Raw genomic sequence first — 16,246 nt, forward strand, 5'->3', positions numbered from 1 at the left:
CTTTGTTATAAATAATGTACTCGAGATAATGGCTTGGGTAGTGCTGCAGTTTTTGAGGAAGCTAGGCAGTCCCGCGAAATGTCTTTTAGGACAGCTATATCTAACGTGTATCTATGAGAATAAACGTGGTGTGTCGTGAAGGAGAGATGCTGAGCACCCACACTTTCTACTGCTGTTTTCAGTGGAAGTTTGACTGAAAAACCAAGCCATGCATTTCTGAGCCCCTTTCAAGCTGTTGTGGCTTAACCCCAGCCAGCAACTAAGCCCCACACAGCCGCTCACTCACTCCTCTCCGGTGAGATGGGGGAGAGAATCGGAAGGGTAAAAGTGAGAAAACTCGTGGGTTGAGGTAAAGGCAGTTGAGTAGGGAAAGCAAAAGCCGCGCACGCAAGCAAAGCAAACCAAGGAATTCATTCACTGCTTCCCATCGGCAGGCAGGGGTTCAGCCATCTCCAAGAAAGCAGGACTCGATCACACATAACAGTTACTTGGGAAGACAAACGCCATCACTCCGAGCGTCCCCCCCTTCCTCCTTCTTCCTCCAGCCTTACGTGCTGAGCATGACATCATATGCTATGGAATATCCCTTTGGTCAGCTGTCCTGGCTGTGTCCCCTCCTAGCTTCTTGTGCACCCCCAGCCTGCTCGCTGGTGGGGTGGGGTGAGGAGCAGAAAAGGCCTTGACTCTGTGTAAGCCCTGCTCAGCAGTAACTAAAACATCCCTGTGTTATCAACACTGTTTTCAGCACAAATCCAAACCACAGCCCCATACTAGCTACTACGAAGAAAATTAACTCTATCCCAGCCAAAACCAGCACACAAGCCTAGCTAGGCTTTCTGGCCTTGCCACTATAGCCAAAATCCATTGGAGTAGAACAAGTTTAATTCCAAACATTAGAATAAATTTGGTGTCTTGCATGTGGTTCTTCACATCCAAACTTTTTCAGGTGAATGGGTTTGTTTATAACATAATCCAGAGTGACGTTAGTCCAACTTTGGTGACTTTTACTGTATTCCTTACCAGCATATGGGAGCAAAGACTTTCTTTTCTATACCAAAAAATAATCGAAGATTCCAAATTGTAAAATAACTGTAATCTGCATGTTTTTTAATATGTCCCTTCTTTTTTATATTGTAATTTTATATTGTGGTGTATAAAAACTTATTTATGTATTCCTTCAGCAAATAATTTCAGAGCTTTTCTTCTTAAATTATCATCTGTCTGCTACTCAGGCTGAAGACAATATGTAAAGATAGTAATAAGAAAATATAAACTCACAAAATTTTCTGTGTGATTTTCTGTGTATAACTTGTGCAGCAAGGATAGATGTTGACTTAGAATATGACTGACTCCTACTTTGACAGTAATGCTCTGAACAGCAGTATACTGGAATAATTTAAACAATCTCAGGGTACTAATACCTTTATTTCTATACAAGGTTCTGGCTTGGACAGCAACGTTGCAAACAGTCTATAAAACATCTGCCTACAGTGAGCAGCGAAACTCTTCAACTAGCTAATTATGCTAGCCATCCAGTGGGAAACCTTTCCAAACACAAATTGTTTATCAAACTCACTCGCCTTCCACAGTACTACATTGTAAGTAACTGAAAAATGCTTCTATCTTTTGCTCCCAGGCATGGATATACCAGACAGTTTGTGCTGTTAACTCTAACATTAGGAACCAAGTGATTGATGTAATCCTCGACTCTCCCCTCTCCCTCCCTTCTCTCATTCAGTGGGTTTGTTAAGCATAGAGCGGAGGGGGCCTAAAGGTTTGTTACTCAGCAACCTTCCCATTCTCTATGTTTCCTGAAAGTTTAGTTTTCCTTCTCTTCTTGGATCCCTTTCCTAGCCACAGTATTAATATCTTGAAAAAGACTAATGTCTTTTCTTTGAGGGGGGAGGTTAGGAACTGATGTAGACATATTCTTAGCTTGAGGGTCTTCTGAATTTGTTGTTTTATTTCAATATAGGTTGTAGAGATGTTTGATGTTCCTGGCAACCCCACAGAACTAGAGTATAAGTACCATTTTCTCTCTGTGAGCTATGCTGAAGGAGATGACAGCCCTGCTACTGCACTTTTACTACAGCAGTTCAAACCAAACATTGAAGAGTTGGTACTAGACACAAAAAGTGGGAAACAAATGAAAAGTGGTGTCAAGCGCAAGGTATGTGCTTCAAAAGCCATCGGGCTAGTTATAGAGCATGAAAACTAAACCCATGTTCTGAGCATCAACACCAGCTTTAGTAGTGTTGTTTCAAAAGTTTGTATGGCTGACATCTTTCTTGTATTGCGGCTTGATTCTCTGGACTGCTTCCCTAGGGAGATGTTGGGAAACTATTTTTTAACAGTTGTCTTTTAATTCATGCCAGGCCTTCTCAGCTGTTCTAAAGAGCCAAGGCAGAGCACTGTGCTGAGGTAGATAGAGTAGCTTGTATAAGCAGAGCACGGGTATCTGCGTGATATGCTTTGTGCTATGTAGGTGTAGTCTTTGAAAGACTTGCAGGGGCTGGTAAGAGTTACTTCTTGAGGTCAGGCTGACATGGCTTAGTGATACGTAAATATTGTTTTAAGGAAGGAGGTGATTATAAAATTACTTTAACTGAATCGCTTCAGTCCTGAAGTGGACCAGATCCTTTCAGGAGTTTGTGCACAGGGTGTGATTCATTTACAACTTGGATGAATTAGATTATTCTCTGACATCTTTTCAAAATGTTTACTCCAAATGTGCAAGTACAATTTGTCTTTATTTTAATTCTAGTTATCTGGTGATCCATGTTCCATAGAACCTAAGAAACCAAAACGGTCGGGAGAAATGTGTGCCTTCAATAAAGTGCTAGCTCATATTGTAGCCATGTGTGATACAAATATGCCATTTATAGGGCTTCGTATGGAGGTATGTGTTAAGAAATATTTTATTTCATTCTCCCCCTCTGCTGCTACTGATTCTCTTGTTTAGATGCGACTATTCTGCAAACTTATGGTCACGTATTCACTTTGGAGTTCCCCCACCAGCTGAGCCCGGGTGACTGATGTTCTACACTGGGTTGGTCTAGTCTTGTAGCTGGTTCTCTAATACCAAGCACTACAAAAAGCTTGAAAAGTTGAGGGAAAAGGAAAATGAGAGGATGAAAGAAATGTTTGTGGGAGGGGGTGGGAGACACTTTATACCAGAGGCTGTTGCAGAGACTGGTTTTTTGGCTTTCCAATGCTTGAGGATGTGAAACACATGTCACCCCTAGGGAATAAAAAAATCCTTGAAAAAGTTACAGTTATTTTGCTTGACTTTTTGCTTCGGATAACACTTTTCTTGTTCGTTTCTAGTTATCTAATATGGACATTCCTCACCAAGGAGTACAAGTAGAAGGAGATGGCTTCAGCCATGCAATACGTTTATTAAAGTAAGAGGATACGATCCTGTGTTTCAATTTATTACTGTACATCAGCTTGAGAGGAAAAAAAGGAGTGTTTGGAGAGTAACACTAAAAATATCGGGTTGGGGGGCATTTTTGGGTTTGGGTTTTTTGGTGGTTGGTTTTTTTCGTAATTATTGTGTGTCTTGCACTCTCATGTGAAGCAATGCTGGAGAAAGAGGAAAATAAGAATAGAGACAGAGCCAACTATAATTTGTTTCCTTCATTAGCCTAAACTGGGAGCTCTGAAAACAATCTGACAGTCCTCAATCCTAAAATCCAGTCACTGCTAAGGAAGATATGGTGATGATTCATGAACATGTAATTGCAATTTTAGATCAGATCAGAGGCCTACATACTCCATACGTTATTTGACAGTTACCAGTATGTGATTCTGCAGAGGAAAATGCAAGGAATCCCAGAAAAGACAATTGCGTGGTAAAAAACTTGTAGAGGAAACATCTGAGAATCGTACAGTAATTTAAGAGTGGAAGGGACCTGTGGAGGTTATCTGGTCCAACCTCCTGCTAAAAGCAGGGCTGATCAGCTGCATTTTCCAATCGCCAAGGGTTTTTGTGCCCTCCCTGGGCACAGCGATCTCAAACGCTGACTAGAGGGGAGTAGTCCCTTGACTGCCTGGCTAGTAGAGCCCCGGATGCAGCGGTCTGTCATTGCTGCAAGGGCATGCTACTGACTCCTGTTCGGTCTGTCTCCCAGACCCCCCTGTTCTTTTTCTGCAGAGCTGTTACCCATCCAGTCAGTCCCCACCCTGTGCTGTTGCTTGAGGTTATTGGGCCCAAGTGGCAGGACTTTGCATTTGTTTTTGTTGAACTTCATGAGGTTCCTGTTAACTCATTCCTCCAGCCAGCTGAGGTCTCTCTGAACGGCAGCCCTGTCCTCCAGCATGTTTAGTGCTCCCTTCAGTTGGTGTCATCTGCAAACTTGCTCTCCCTTTGCATCACACAGGTTACTGAAATTGTTAAATAGTATTAGCCTCTGTGTTAACCCCAAGGAATGCCAGCCACAACCAGCCAGTAATTGGACCTGCAACTATTGACCATAGTGCTTTCTACCTGGCAGTCCATCCAGTTTTTCACACTTCTTGGAGCCTGCTTCAAGGCTCACCAGTTAAACTTTGGACTGTGTTATGAAGTAAAACAGATTATATCAGTTTAAAACATTAAAAAAAAACAAAGTAAAACCTTCTTAACTTCTTTTAAGCTGCAGAAATATACAGTGATATAAAGGCATCAGTCTTTAAATGCATCAGGACCTACCTTTTTAACTTTGCATCTGAGCAGAGAAGTACTGAGAACTTGTGAGCTGAAGTTAAGCATGGTACATGAAATTTCTGGATAGACTCTCAAGGGATTTGAAAAAGTTCGGCATGTTTTTACTTAAGCTTTTTTTAGTCTGTCCCCTGAGCTCAATTCTCACATTGAGATATGAATAAATTAGTGGGTACTAAGATAACTGCCAGGTTGTTCATTGCATTTAGAGTGAGCTTGTTCTAGAAGGCGAACTGATTTACGAATTCCGGTTGCCACAGAACTTACTTATTTTCATCTTTTTTGCCTTGTTTCTCTGTATAAAAGCTTTATATTGGTGTGCTCTTACTTTCACCAGGAGATCAGGGCAATTCAGCAGATCCCTTAACAGTTTGTAATTTGCAGCTGTTGAATCCATATAAAAATTTGTCTTAACTCAGGGTGCTTTTGTAACACACTTATTACAGTCCTTGAAGAGGAATAGGATATATCACTGTGCAGTCCAGCTATCTTTGTTGTTGATTTGTTCATTCTTTCATGTCCGGACTTGGAATTCCTTCAGGAAATGTTAGAAGGTAGTATTTTTAGTTTTGGAACTGTACTGTGTGTAACTGAGATCCTTTTTTCTTCATGAATAGAATTCCTCCCTGTAAAGGTGTAAACGAGGAAACGCAGAAGGCTCTGGACCGATCTCTTCTTGATTGCACTTTCCGATTACAAGGTAGAAATAATCGCACGTGGGTGGCTGAGCTGGTATTTGCAAACTGTCCACTTAATAGCACTTCATCCAGGGAGCAAGGTAAGTTTTATTTAGGAAGACTGGTAAATTTTGTTTCTTTGTGGTTTACATTGTCTGTTCCAGTAGTTCTAATGTTTTGGTGTTACTGGACAACTGTCTGCTCTCAAGATTTCTAATAAACCACAGTGCACCTGAATCAAAATTTTGACTGCTGAGTTGATGCACTTTTATTATTTAAATATGCTTCCTGGGCACTTGCCACAGTTCACTCTCAGTCTGTAAACCACAGTTTAGGAACCACTAGTTTAATCAGTATTTACCATCTCGTAACACTGCAGGACCAACCCGTCATGTTTACCTGACGTATGAAAACCAGTTATCTGAACCAGTTGGAGGTCGCAAAGTTGTGGAGATGTTCCTTAATGACTGGAACAGTATTGCTCGGCTGTATGAATGTGTCCTGGAGTTTGCACGATCCTTACCAGGTGCAGAAATCATCTCCTTTTCATTAAAATGTTGTGTTTACAGATTACAATGGTTTTCTCACTCTAACTCTTTTTCCTCCTCTCTTCAAAGACATACCCAACCATTTAAACATTTTCTCAGAAGTTCGTATCTACAATTACCGAAAACTTATCCTTTGTTATGGAACTACCAAGGGGAGCTCAGTAAGTAACTCCTAAGTGCACTTAAAATGTATGTTTGAAAACAGAATGGAGTAGGCCTAGAGTTCTCAGAATTGTGCTACAAAATAGTTCCTTGTATTGCATTATTGTGGAATTAATATTGATGAATGTAGAAAAGACAGAAATAGAGGGTGCCAGATTGCTAATTTGCTAGGTTACTAGATGTTCAGAATTTTTGAGAATCTGTGTAAGATGCTTCAAATTGTGGGAAGGACAGTTGTGTGGTCCTGATTGATAAAAGCTGGCGTGGCAGCCTTTGTCTGACAAACTTATGGTAAGTGTTGCTACTGGTCACTGCTGTATACGGGGGTATATGGATATATGTAAGCTGCGTGCTTAATGCTGCCTTAGAAGAAAGGACTCTAACAAAGTTTTAAATGTAGTATTGCGCTTTCAGATGAGGTGGTCTTTAATTATTTTGTAGCAGTGCTGTTCCCCTGTTACGAACTCTAGCTCGCTCTTTAGTATTTGAATTTACAGCTTATTAATTACTTTGATAACTGTGTACTTGCTCACACCCTTGCATTAAATGCAAGGTAGAGGAGGAAGTAAGTGCACATTTATTACAGACTAAGAATGTATTTTTGCATGCAACCAGTGCAAAGTGGCTGATGAGGTTGAAATTTGCTTTCTGGAAGGTTTTGGTGTTCATATTCTAAGACGAATTTCTAAGTGTATTTGTGCATTTTATTGGGACAGTTAATAAGTAGCAAGTGGATTTTGCATGTCACTTCCTTACATATTAGCGTGTCGAGTTCTCGGTTTTGTGTGATATGACTGAGAAAACCAATCCACCTCCAGCAACTCATTAATCAGTTCTCTGCAGCGTGAATCTCTCAAGTTTAATTTTCTCTATCTCACCTTTGGCAGAAAAGGCTTTTGTTCTTTCTGATTGACTTGCTAAAGTAATTCCCTGGTTTTGTGGTTGCCAACAATCCAGCTAGCTAAATGGATGTTAAAGCTAACAGCACTTTTTTTCAGAACCTCAACAACTTTTGAGGAAGGTGAGTTAGGAATCTGTTGAGGTTTGATGAAAAATGACAGCAGACCAGCCTTCTTGTTATAACCTCCTAGTTGTTCTAGTTTCCAAGACCATTTTATGTTCTTGACATTGCAGATCAGCATTCAGTGGAACTCCATACTGCAGAAGTTCCACATTTCACTGGGAACTGTTGGCCCGAACTCAGGTTGCAGTAATTGTCACAACACAATTCTGCACCAGCTCCAGGAGATGTTTAATAAAACACCAAATGTGGTGCAGTTGTTACAGGTAATGTTTTAAAAACTTCCCTCAAGAACAGTGCAAGATAATTAAAGCTGAATTCTGATTAAACTGTTCTCTTCAAAATTACATGTGTGTGTTATGATTGTTTATGGATCTCATTGGCAGAAGGTGGCTTGGGGAAGATTGTATCCCCCCTATGCCCCATTTTCCCTGACTTTTACTTAAAGATAAGCTACCTGATCTCTCAATATCTGCTCTCTCTCAGGTTTTGTTTGATACTCAGGCTCCATTAAATGCCATCAACAAACTTCCAACTGTGCCCATGCTGGGTCTGACTCAACGCACCAACACTGCCTATCAGTGTTTCTCAATTCTGCCACAGTCACCCACGCATATCAGGCTGGCTTTTAGGAATATGTACTGCATTGACATCTATTGCCGGAGTCGTGGTGTTGTAGCAATACGTGATGGGGCGTACAGTCTCTTTGACAACAGCAAAATAGTTGAAGGTTTTTACCCTGCGCCTGGATTAAAGGTGATTGTTTCTGTGTTTTCTGGCATGTTGTAAAGTGAGCTTCTAACTGGAAGTATGGATCTGATGTGGAGAGTTTTGTGAAACTTTTTTTGTGAAGAGCTGCAATCCTTCCAAAATTCTGAGCACAGAAGGAGTTTTCTGATTTATAAGTATATTTGTTAATTAGTTTGAATTAAAACTTTTCCTTTAAGAAAACTAGCATCAAGTGTCAGGGTTTTTTTTTTTTCTTATCTATGCAATAATTTAAGGTAGAGGCTACTTCAAGCAACCTGTTGTTAAAACTTGCTGAAGCTTTGTGGCCCAGCTAGATGTATTCTCCGGGATTAACAACAAGTGCTCCTCACAAACTATGTTGTGTGGCAGGGCAGTGCTCATATGTTGCAGATGAGGAAACGCTCCATGTCAGATGATTCTAGACAGAAACTTCTCTTTTAAAATGGTTTCCATCGTTGTGTGGCAGGAGCTTGTGGCTTTGCTTCTGAATACAGTGCTGGTTTGCTCTTTCTGAAAAATGAATCTGTGCACACTCTGACAGAATAGCTTAGCTGAGGGCAGCTTGTACCAGTGCCAGTTATACTGAAATATTGGAAAGTGGCACCCATTGTGAAACAGGAGAGTTTGCAGATTTTTTCTTCTGACGGTTGCAACAGAACACTGATTTCTCTGGTACTGCATCTAGCTGATCCTAAACATCTACCTCTTTCACGAATTCTTCGTGGAAGGCTAATGGGAAGAGGAAGGGGATTGTAGATACCAGTGGAAAAGTATAAGAGAATGAAATTGGGGAAGTAGAGGAGGAAGTAATTCAAGAGGGTTGGCAAATTCCTCTGGGTACAAGAGAATGCTATGGAGGAGGTGACCTGGGTGTTCTTGCCCAAACAGGACAGTTGTAGGTGTGGTACAACAGCCCAGTAGGTTCTGGATGCTGATGAGTTGTTCTGGAACAGCTATTTCCGGGTGTACACTTTTCCTTATTTTTAAGCAAAAAAGAAAAATGTTGGTATTTCAATTAACTAGCGATATTTCATGTTAATGAGCAAGGTTTCTTGTTGGATGGCGATGCAAGATCCCTTTTTTAAAAGAAAAAGGAAATTAAGCTTAAATACCCACTGAGAAGCTCTGTTTATGAATTGATATATTTTGCAAACTATTCATACTGTATATAATGAATGCTCACTAGTAGTTAGTTCTAGAGACCTGTCTGTTTCTTATGTGCTGTAGCTGATAAAAGATAGCATTAAAGCTCAGCAAATACTGTACTCATTTATGTAATAAAATTTAAATGGGGAAACTGCTAACAAAACTGATTTTTCCATAGACGTTCCTGAACATGTTTGTTGACAGCAATCAGGATGCACGAAGACGATCTGTAAATGAAGACGATAACCCACCTTCTCCTATTGGAGGAGACATGATGGATTCTTTGATATCACAGCTTCAACCCCAGCAGCCACCACAGCAACCACAACAACAGGTACCCTCCAGGCAAAATAAGAAATGTTTATTGTCTTCCACAACTGTAGGTTTTCAAGAACTTAGGTTCTAAAAGGATTAGCAGTAAAAAATGGAAAAGGAGACTATAAAACTGCTCTGCTGTGGAATTCCCCTTGGGGCAAAATGTATTAATTTATTTTGCCGTTTCTCATTCCAGTGTAAACAGCCCATAGCATATGAACAGCAGCTTTGGAAGGTCACATGAGACTTGCTGCCTTAGAAGTGAAGGACTGAGGGAGGGAAAGCGACTGTTTAAGATAAAAGATGGGAAGGAGGGTCAGGAGGCTTCTCTGTTATAGGGTGGCAGATAAAAAGGAATGAGGTGCAGAGGTATTATGTCTTGAGGAAAAACTGCAAAAAGTCCCTGAAAAAAAATAGTGTGCCCTGAACAAGGTGATGAAAAGAATCAAATAACTATGTGGACCTGTCACATTTCATAGGTGGGGACTAAACTCTTATTAGTATTCTCCTTTAGCACTTAACTTTAGTTTTAGTACAGAATGATCAAAGATTTTCGTTGTCCTGTGTTGACAATTTCAGCCATTTGCAAAACAGGCAGGAGCATCGGGAGCATATCCTCTTACTTCACCACCGACCTCCTATCACAACACAGTGACGCCATCTCCATCGATGATGCACACACAGTCACCAGGTAAGATGACTGAGAGTTTGTGTGGTAATTATGTGCTGGAAATACATATGCAGCTCTTTTTGTGTGTGCATGCTTTTTCTATTATTTGAGCTGTGTTTAGCTCCAAGTTAGCCAAGAGAATGCACCTTATATTGTGGAAAAATAGCAAAGCAAAGTCCTGCCATGCATGTTTTGGAAAGTACATTTTGAAGCTAAAAAAACCATTCTGTGAAACTGTCATCTTTAGCTACGTAATATTTGGGACTGTTTCATTCTTATGGCTTACAACTTGCTCAGATCAAAACCTGTTAATTTTAAATACCTGCTTTTTCAGAAAAGCTTTTCATCACCAAAGCTCTGCTTTCTGCTCCTGGCTGTTGTAGCGCAACAGCTGAAAATATTTAAATTTGGGGAAGGGCTGGGCAGGGGGGAAATGCCATTCTTCAAGCCAAATATCTTGGAAAATTTCGTTTATATGGTGAATCAATCTGGAAAATATAATGCTCATGCATGTACAAAATACAGCCTTTCAGTGCAAAAACAAATTCTCATGAATCTTGTTTGCTGTCTTCCTAAAAAGGAGGTAGCTGTAGCAGTTGATAGAAAAAATTATAACAGAAAATGGGAAATGTGTATGTTGAGTGACGTGATTGTCTTTGATTAGGAAATTTGCATGCTGCAAGCTCACCTAGCGGAGCTTTAAGAGCACCGTCACCAGCATCCTTTGGTCCAACTCCTTCACCTTCCTCTCTTGGAATCACAATGGGACAAACAGCTAACTTTGCCAGCCCACATGGTGAGTTCTTTACTGGCAGGCGTGTGTATATATATATATATTGACAGGGAGAGCACATTTGCTTCTTGAAATTAAGTCTTCCAGAGCAGACTTAAGTTAATTCAGAAAAATCTGTGTTTTGTAATTGGCTTAAGTAGCTGTTTTCAAACATGTGGTGTAACTTTTAACAGTAGAAAAGAAGCTGCATGGCACGTTGAGGTGTTCCTAACGTTTTAAAAATTGACTATCAGTCACTCTTACCTGCTTACTAATGTGGAGAAATTCCATGTGGTCTTGTAGCAGAACAATGGCTGCAGCTTTTAATGAGCATTGTCTCTTGTTAGATTAGTTAATGTATTTTCACTGCTTGCGTTTCCTGGAAAAAAAAGTGGAACAGGTTAGAAATTCAAATACTTGCAATTTGAAAACATTGTCAGAGTCTTGCTGGTTTGACATACATATATGCAAGCAACATGCCTTTTGGTTGTTTCCTTTATGAAGTTTTTTTGGGAAAGCTGCCAAAACAACAGTTTGTTGTAATCACAGTGCACTGGAAACCACTCCATAGATCACAATAAATGAACAGTTCAGATTGTAATTTTAGCACACCAATTTAACTGTCAAGATGAACAAAGTGAGATAGATATACAACAGACTGTTTAAGAAGCTTGTTCTGATCAGTCTTTATAGCAGAGTACAAAACCAAAGATACTTTTGCAGAGGTAACTGCAAGATACTGAAAGATAAGGAACAGTCTAGCTGAGGCTCTCATTTGTTAAGGCGCAGTAGAAGTTGAGGTCTATAGGCAAAGAGCTCTTTTTAGTTTAGACCCTGTTACGTGTTGAACATGACGATTTGCCTTAATACTCAGTTTTATTTTACTTTTTAAAAAATACAACCAGAAAACCCTTGAATCTGTATCTTGATTTTTTTTTTTTTTTTTTAAAAAACCCCCCTCATTATGTTTTTTTTATACGGTTATAAAATGTAGTCTAAAAGCTTGCAGGCACTTTCATGCTTTACAGATTTTGGTAAGCCTTTTTTTAGGTTTCTATATTAGAAAACCTTGTACTTCTTAAAAAAAATGACAACAGTCTTGTAACATCCGTAGGTACCATAGACCCAAGCTCACCATACACCATGATGTCACCCAGTCAGCGTGCAGGGAACTGGCCAGGATCTCCCCAGGTCTCTGGTCCATCACCAGCAGCACGAATGCCTGGAATGTCACCAGCCAACCCTTCCCTTCATTCACCTGTCCCAGATGCCTCTCATTCCCCACGAGCTGGAACAAGTAGGTTTCTTTATCAGTGTTATGACTGTGAAACACTCATGTCTAACATTTCTAGTTCTGTTCTTTTTGGCAGTTTTGTGTGTCAGCCTAACAGTCCTTGTGCAGTAAAATAGCTAAGGAAATGAAGCCTTTATTCTGTCCTTGTTCTTCTGTAACAAACTGGAAAATGAGTTAAATCATACAGCATAAACTTCAGCAGGATTGATACCTCTTGTTGCACTGCAGAAATTAGTCTTAAACTATTGAGCTCTGTGACTGAGAAAAAATTCTTCAGAATGAAAGCAATGATAGGCGTATTTGCCTACCCAAATACTAACTTTTCACATTATAGAGCTGTAATGCTGCTCTTGCATGACTGATTTAGCCATCTTTACATCTCAACGAGTTTGTTGTACAAGCCTTTCTACTGGCACGCTGCAGAAAGAGGAAAAGGGAGTACGATTTTAATGTTACTGAGACTCCTTGCACGGGTGGAGGGTCAAAACTCCAATTCTTTGATTTTGTCTATCTGTTGGTTATCACTAGGCAGCCAAATTCTTAAATAAGAAGGATTAAGCTTTGGCCCAGAGAACTCTTTGCTTGCATAGTGACAACGAATAAAGTGAACACATATCTTATGTTTCAGCTTAAATCCCTCCTTACTGCAAGTACTTTTTCCGTATCAATAGGTTCCCAAGCAATGCCGACTAGCATGCCTCCACCTCGTAAACTACCTCAGCGCTCTTGGGCTGCATCCATACCTACAATCCTCACCCACAGTGCCTTGAATATTCTGCTATTGCCCTCTCCTACACCTGGACTTATGCCGGGACTAGCTGGCAGCTATCTTTGCTCCCCTCTTGAGCGATTTCTTGGATCAGTTATTATGAGAAGGCATCTTCAGAGGATCATACAACAGGAAACGGTATGGTTTAGGTTGTTTTAACATTGACCTGCAAGTATGACTTCACAACTGTTCTTTTTCATGCTTCCGTACTCCATGCCTTTCAAATCAGGCACAAACTGAAATAATTCAAATATAGTGAGTATTTAGTGTTGGACTTGTGCTGTACTTCTGAATCTTGCCATCTGAAGTGTCAAAATTTAGAAAAAACATTTAGTTCTGCTTCTTTTCCACACAAATTAGAAGTGGAAAGCCTGTTTGGTCAGATGAAGTTTGATAACGCATACGATAGCAGGACTATGACCAGCTTTTCAAACGCCATGGCTTCTGTGAGTTTAGCATGCCCATTGGGAGTTGACTAGAACAGCCACAGGGTTACTGTGGATGCCGCTACTTGGCAGGAGTGCCCAAGAAATTAGTTACTAGTTAACAGTAACTGAATACTCCGTCATGAATGTTGCTTTAGGGTTTGGGACAGACAATGTGCACCTCTTCACTTCTTTGGCATTGATTCAGTGACAGAGAAGGAAGCCAAATCTTGCATAAGCTTCATTCTCAAGGCAATTTTACCTGTATACATATATCATGTGTTTCTTTCTGGAAAGAGGGCAGATCGATCACTACAGTCTTGGGAGTGAATGCGTGTGTGTGTGTTCATGCTATTTAACGAATGACTGATTGAATGTGATACTTCTTTTTATGCAGCTACAGTTAATAAACTCCAATGAACCAGGTGTAATTATGTTTAAGACGGAGGCACTGAAGTGCAGGGTTGCTCTCAATCCCAAAACCAACCAGACCTTGCAACTGAAAGTAACACCTGAAAATACAGGACAGTGGAAATCGGAGGAGTTACAAGTTTTGGAGAAGTTCTTTGAAACACGGGTATGTACTCAAATCATTAATGTTTAAATTTTTGTGCATTGCTTTTAATCTCTGGTGGTGTTTTGAGTGGTACTGCTGAATTTCATTGGCATGTGTAAGGGCTGCAAAATTAACAGCTGTGCATGCTGGTTACCGTATTAAATGATATAGCTATTATCTAAATAGGCAGTACTAAATAGTGTCTTTCTTTAGGTTGCAGGACCACCTTTTAAAGCGAACACCCTAATAGCCTTCACAAAATTACTAGGGGCTCCAACGCATATCCTCAGGGACTGCGTACACATCATGAAACTTGAGCTGGTAAGTTAACCATTCTATTTAGTTCACCCAATTTTGGTTATTATATTTTAAAAAAAAGATGCTGTATCTTTATCTATAAAGACATAAATTACTCTAAATTTATATATATGTCATTTAGTGTTAATAAAGAAGTTTTCATTTTACTACTAGCTCTCCTGGAAACTCCCAAAATTTCTCCTTTAAACTGATGATTTTGAGAAACTGCAGGCACATTACCGCACAATAGGCACATGCATAGGCTGGCTGGAAAATTTCTGATTGTATTCTTGTTCACCCTACGCTCAATTTTTTCAGAGTTATTCTGACTTATGCTAAACCTGGCAGCATCTGCAAGTGTAGCTAGAGAGGCTTCCCTAGTTTATAGCCATGTATGTCACTGACGTGAGACCTTTTGCTGTTCTTTCTCTGTGCTGCTCTTTCTAAACAGTTCCCTGATCAGGCAAGTCAGCTGAAATGGAATGTGCAGTTTTGTTTAACAATTCCTCCCAGTGCACCGCCAATTGCGCCTCCAGGAACACCTGCTGTTGTGCTGAAATCCAAAATGTTGTTTTTTGTAAGTAGAGCTATCTGTTTTAAAATTTTGTGGGCTACATGTCTTTGAAATCATCACAGGTTAGTAGCAAAACATAAGCATGCTATGTCTGACAACTGTAATAGCTAAAAATGTTCTGCTGTTTGGAAGCCTAGATTTGCGTGCATCTCTTTTGTAATGGGTTCAGTTAGTATTCCTATTCTCCCTCCTATAAAAGCACAGCAACTCTTCATGTTTTGTGTTCTTGGAGAGATATTTACGACATACAAAGTTCAGTTCCCTCTGGGCTGCACGTATCTTCGAATGCTCAACTTCTGCATGTTTTGCTCTTCTTTGAGGCACTAACCACCTGGATTAAGTGATATACATATTAGTGGTGCTGGGAAAGGATGGCAGGAATGAGATGTTTAGAACAAATCTGTATTAGTCTCTGAGGCAATGCTCACTATAGGGTGCTTTTGAGAAGAAAATAGTCTGCACCTGATTGATAACTTCTCTGTTACAGAATTGATGTCTGAAAACTGAGGGGACGGAAGTGCATGCTGTCTGTAGGCCTAGCGTGTTTAACTGTATCGGAAGTTGCACTGAAGTACACGGTCATTCAATTTAACACACTTTTTGTGTTTTTTTCCCGCAGCTCCAGCTAACACAGAAAACAACAGTCCCACAGGAAGCTGTTAGTATTATTGTCCCAATTATTTATGATATGGCTTCGGGTACAACGCAACAGGCTGACATTCCCAGGCAGCAGAACTCTTCTGTTGCTGCTCCACTGATGGTTAGCAATATTCTAAAGAGGTTTGCTGAACTGAATTCACCACGATCAGGTACTGTACATGTCCAGTAGATATATTCTCTTCACCCAGACATCTGTGACAAATCTCCAGTGTAAAACTAAACCTCTCTTAAGTCTGAATTCTTCTTGGTTTCTATCATACTTCTTTAGTGATTACAAACTCCTGACGTGACAGGCAATACATGATAGCAAGTACTGGCAACACAGCAGAAGGTTACACTGATGATTCAGGCTGGATTTTGCTGTTCTGCCCAAGTGATAGAATGCACCTCTTGTTGGCCCAACTCTTGCTGCACAGTAGGAGTCATACTTTTTAACAAATGGGCCCAGAATGAGTCACAAGAAATATGCTATGGTCAAGTGTCAGTTTTCATGGTTAATTATGAAGTTATTGAGATTAACAGTAGAATATAAAGGGATGTTAAAATAGTTATCAGAACTTGTCCACGTGCTGTGAATGATTAAAAAGTAATTTGAGTGATTGTATGCTCCTTTGTCAGTGTGTACACTAACAGGGGTGCATACAGTTCTGTCCACCAAACGTGCTGTGAAGTGTTTGAGCTAAATAGGTTGTTCTGAATGTTCATTGGCCCGTAGGTAGTGCACTGTGAGCAACGTTGTGCTTTGCTTTCCCTCTTGTTTGTCGTGCTTTTTATTTTTTTTTAATATCCGAAACATTGAACAACAGTAGCAGGTTCTTTGGGCAGCATGTTGTCTGTAAGCAGTGGTTTGGGGTCCTAGTACACAGATGGCTCATAAGAACAATAACTTTCAGTTCTGCTGTAGT

At 40.2% G+C, this 16,246-nt stretch overlaps 1 protein-coding gene across 6 annotated transcripts in view; it reads left to right on the forward strand.

The window, feature by feature from the left end:
• Positions 1-16,246, forward strand: part of MED14 (mediator complex subunit 14) — a 38,697-nt gene that overhangs the window by 19,069 nt on the left and 3,382 nt on the right. For 3 of the 6 annotated variants that reach the window (XM_075174033.1, XM_075174059.1, XM_075174073.1), the window contains 18 exons: positions 1,439-1,598; positions 1,976-2,170; positions 2,765-2,899; positions 3,328-3,404; positions 5,323-5,483; positions 5,762-5,908; positions 6,000-6,091; positions 7,227-7,379; positions 7,600-7,869; positions 9,188-9,343; positions 9,904-10,015; positions 10,659-10,790; positions 11,881-12,063; positions 12,732-12,967; positions 13,652-13,831; positions 14,024-14,131; positions 14,559-14,684; positions 15,301-15,490. In XM_075174033.1, the coding sequence (XP_075030134.1) occupies positions 1,439-1,598; positions 1,976-2,170; positions 2,765-2,899; positions 3,328-3,404; positions 5,323-5,483; positions 5,762-5,908; positions 6,000-6,091; positions 7,227-7,379; positions 7,600-7,869; positions 9,188-9,343; positions 9,904-10,015; positions 10,659-10,790; positions 11,881-12,063; positions 12,732-12,967; positions 13,652-13,831; positions 14,024-14,131; positions 14,559-14,684; positions 15,301-15,490 (2,813 nt within the window). The remainder of the gene's footprint in view (positions 1-1,438; positions 1,599-1,975; positions 2,171-2,764; positions 2,900-3,327; positions 3,405-5,322; positions 5,484-5,761; positions 5,909-5,999; positions 6,092-7,226; positions 7,380-7,599; positions 7,870-9,187; positions 9,344-9,903; positions 10,016-10,658; positions 10,791-11,880; positions 12,064-12,731; positions 12,968-13,651; positions 13,832-14,023; positions 14,132-14,558; positions 14,685-15,300; positions 15,491-16,246) is intronic. The other 3 variants (XM_075174042.1, XM_075174051.1, XM_075174066.1) reach the window with 3 other exon arrangements.

The sequence above is a fragment of the Calonectris borealis genome, chromosome 1 (assembly GCF_964195595.1).
Source record: "Calonectris borealis chromosome 1, bCalBor7.hap1.2, whole genome shotgun sequence".
In the NCBI taxonomy this organism is placed as follows: domain Eukaryota; kingdom Metazoa; phylum Chordata; class Aves; order Procellariiformes; family Procellariidae; genus Calonectris; species Calonectris borealis.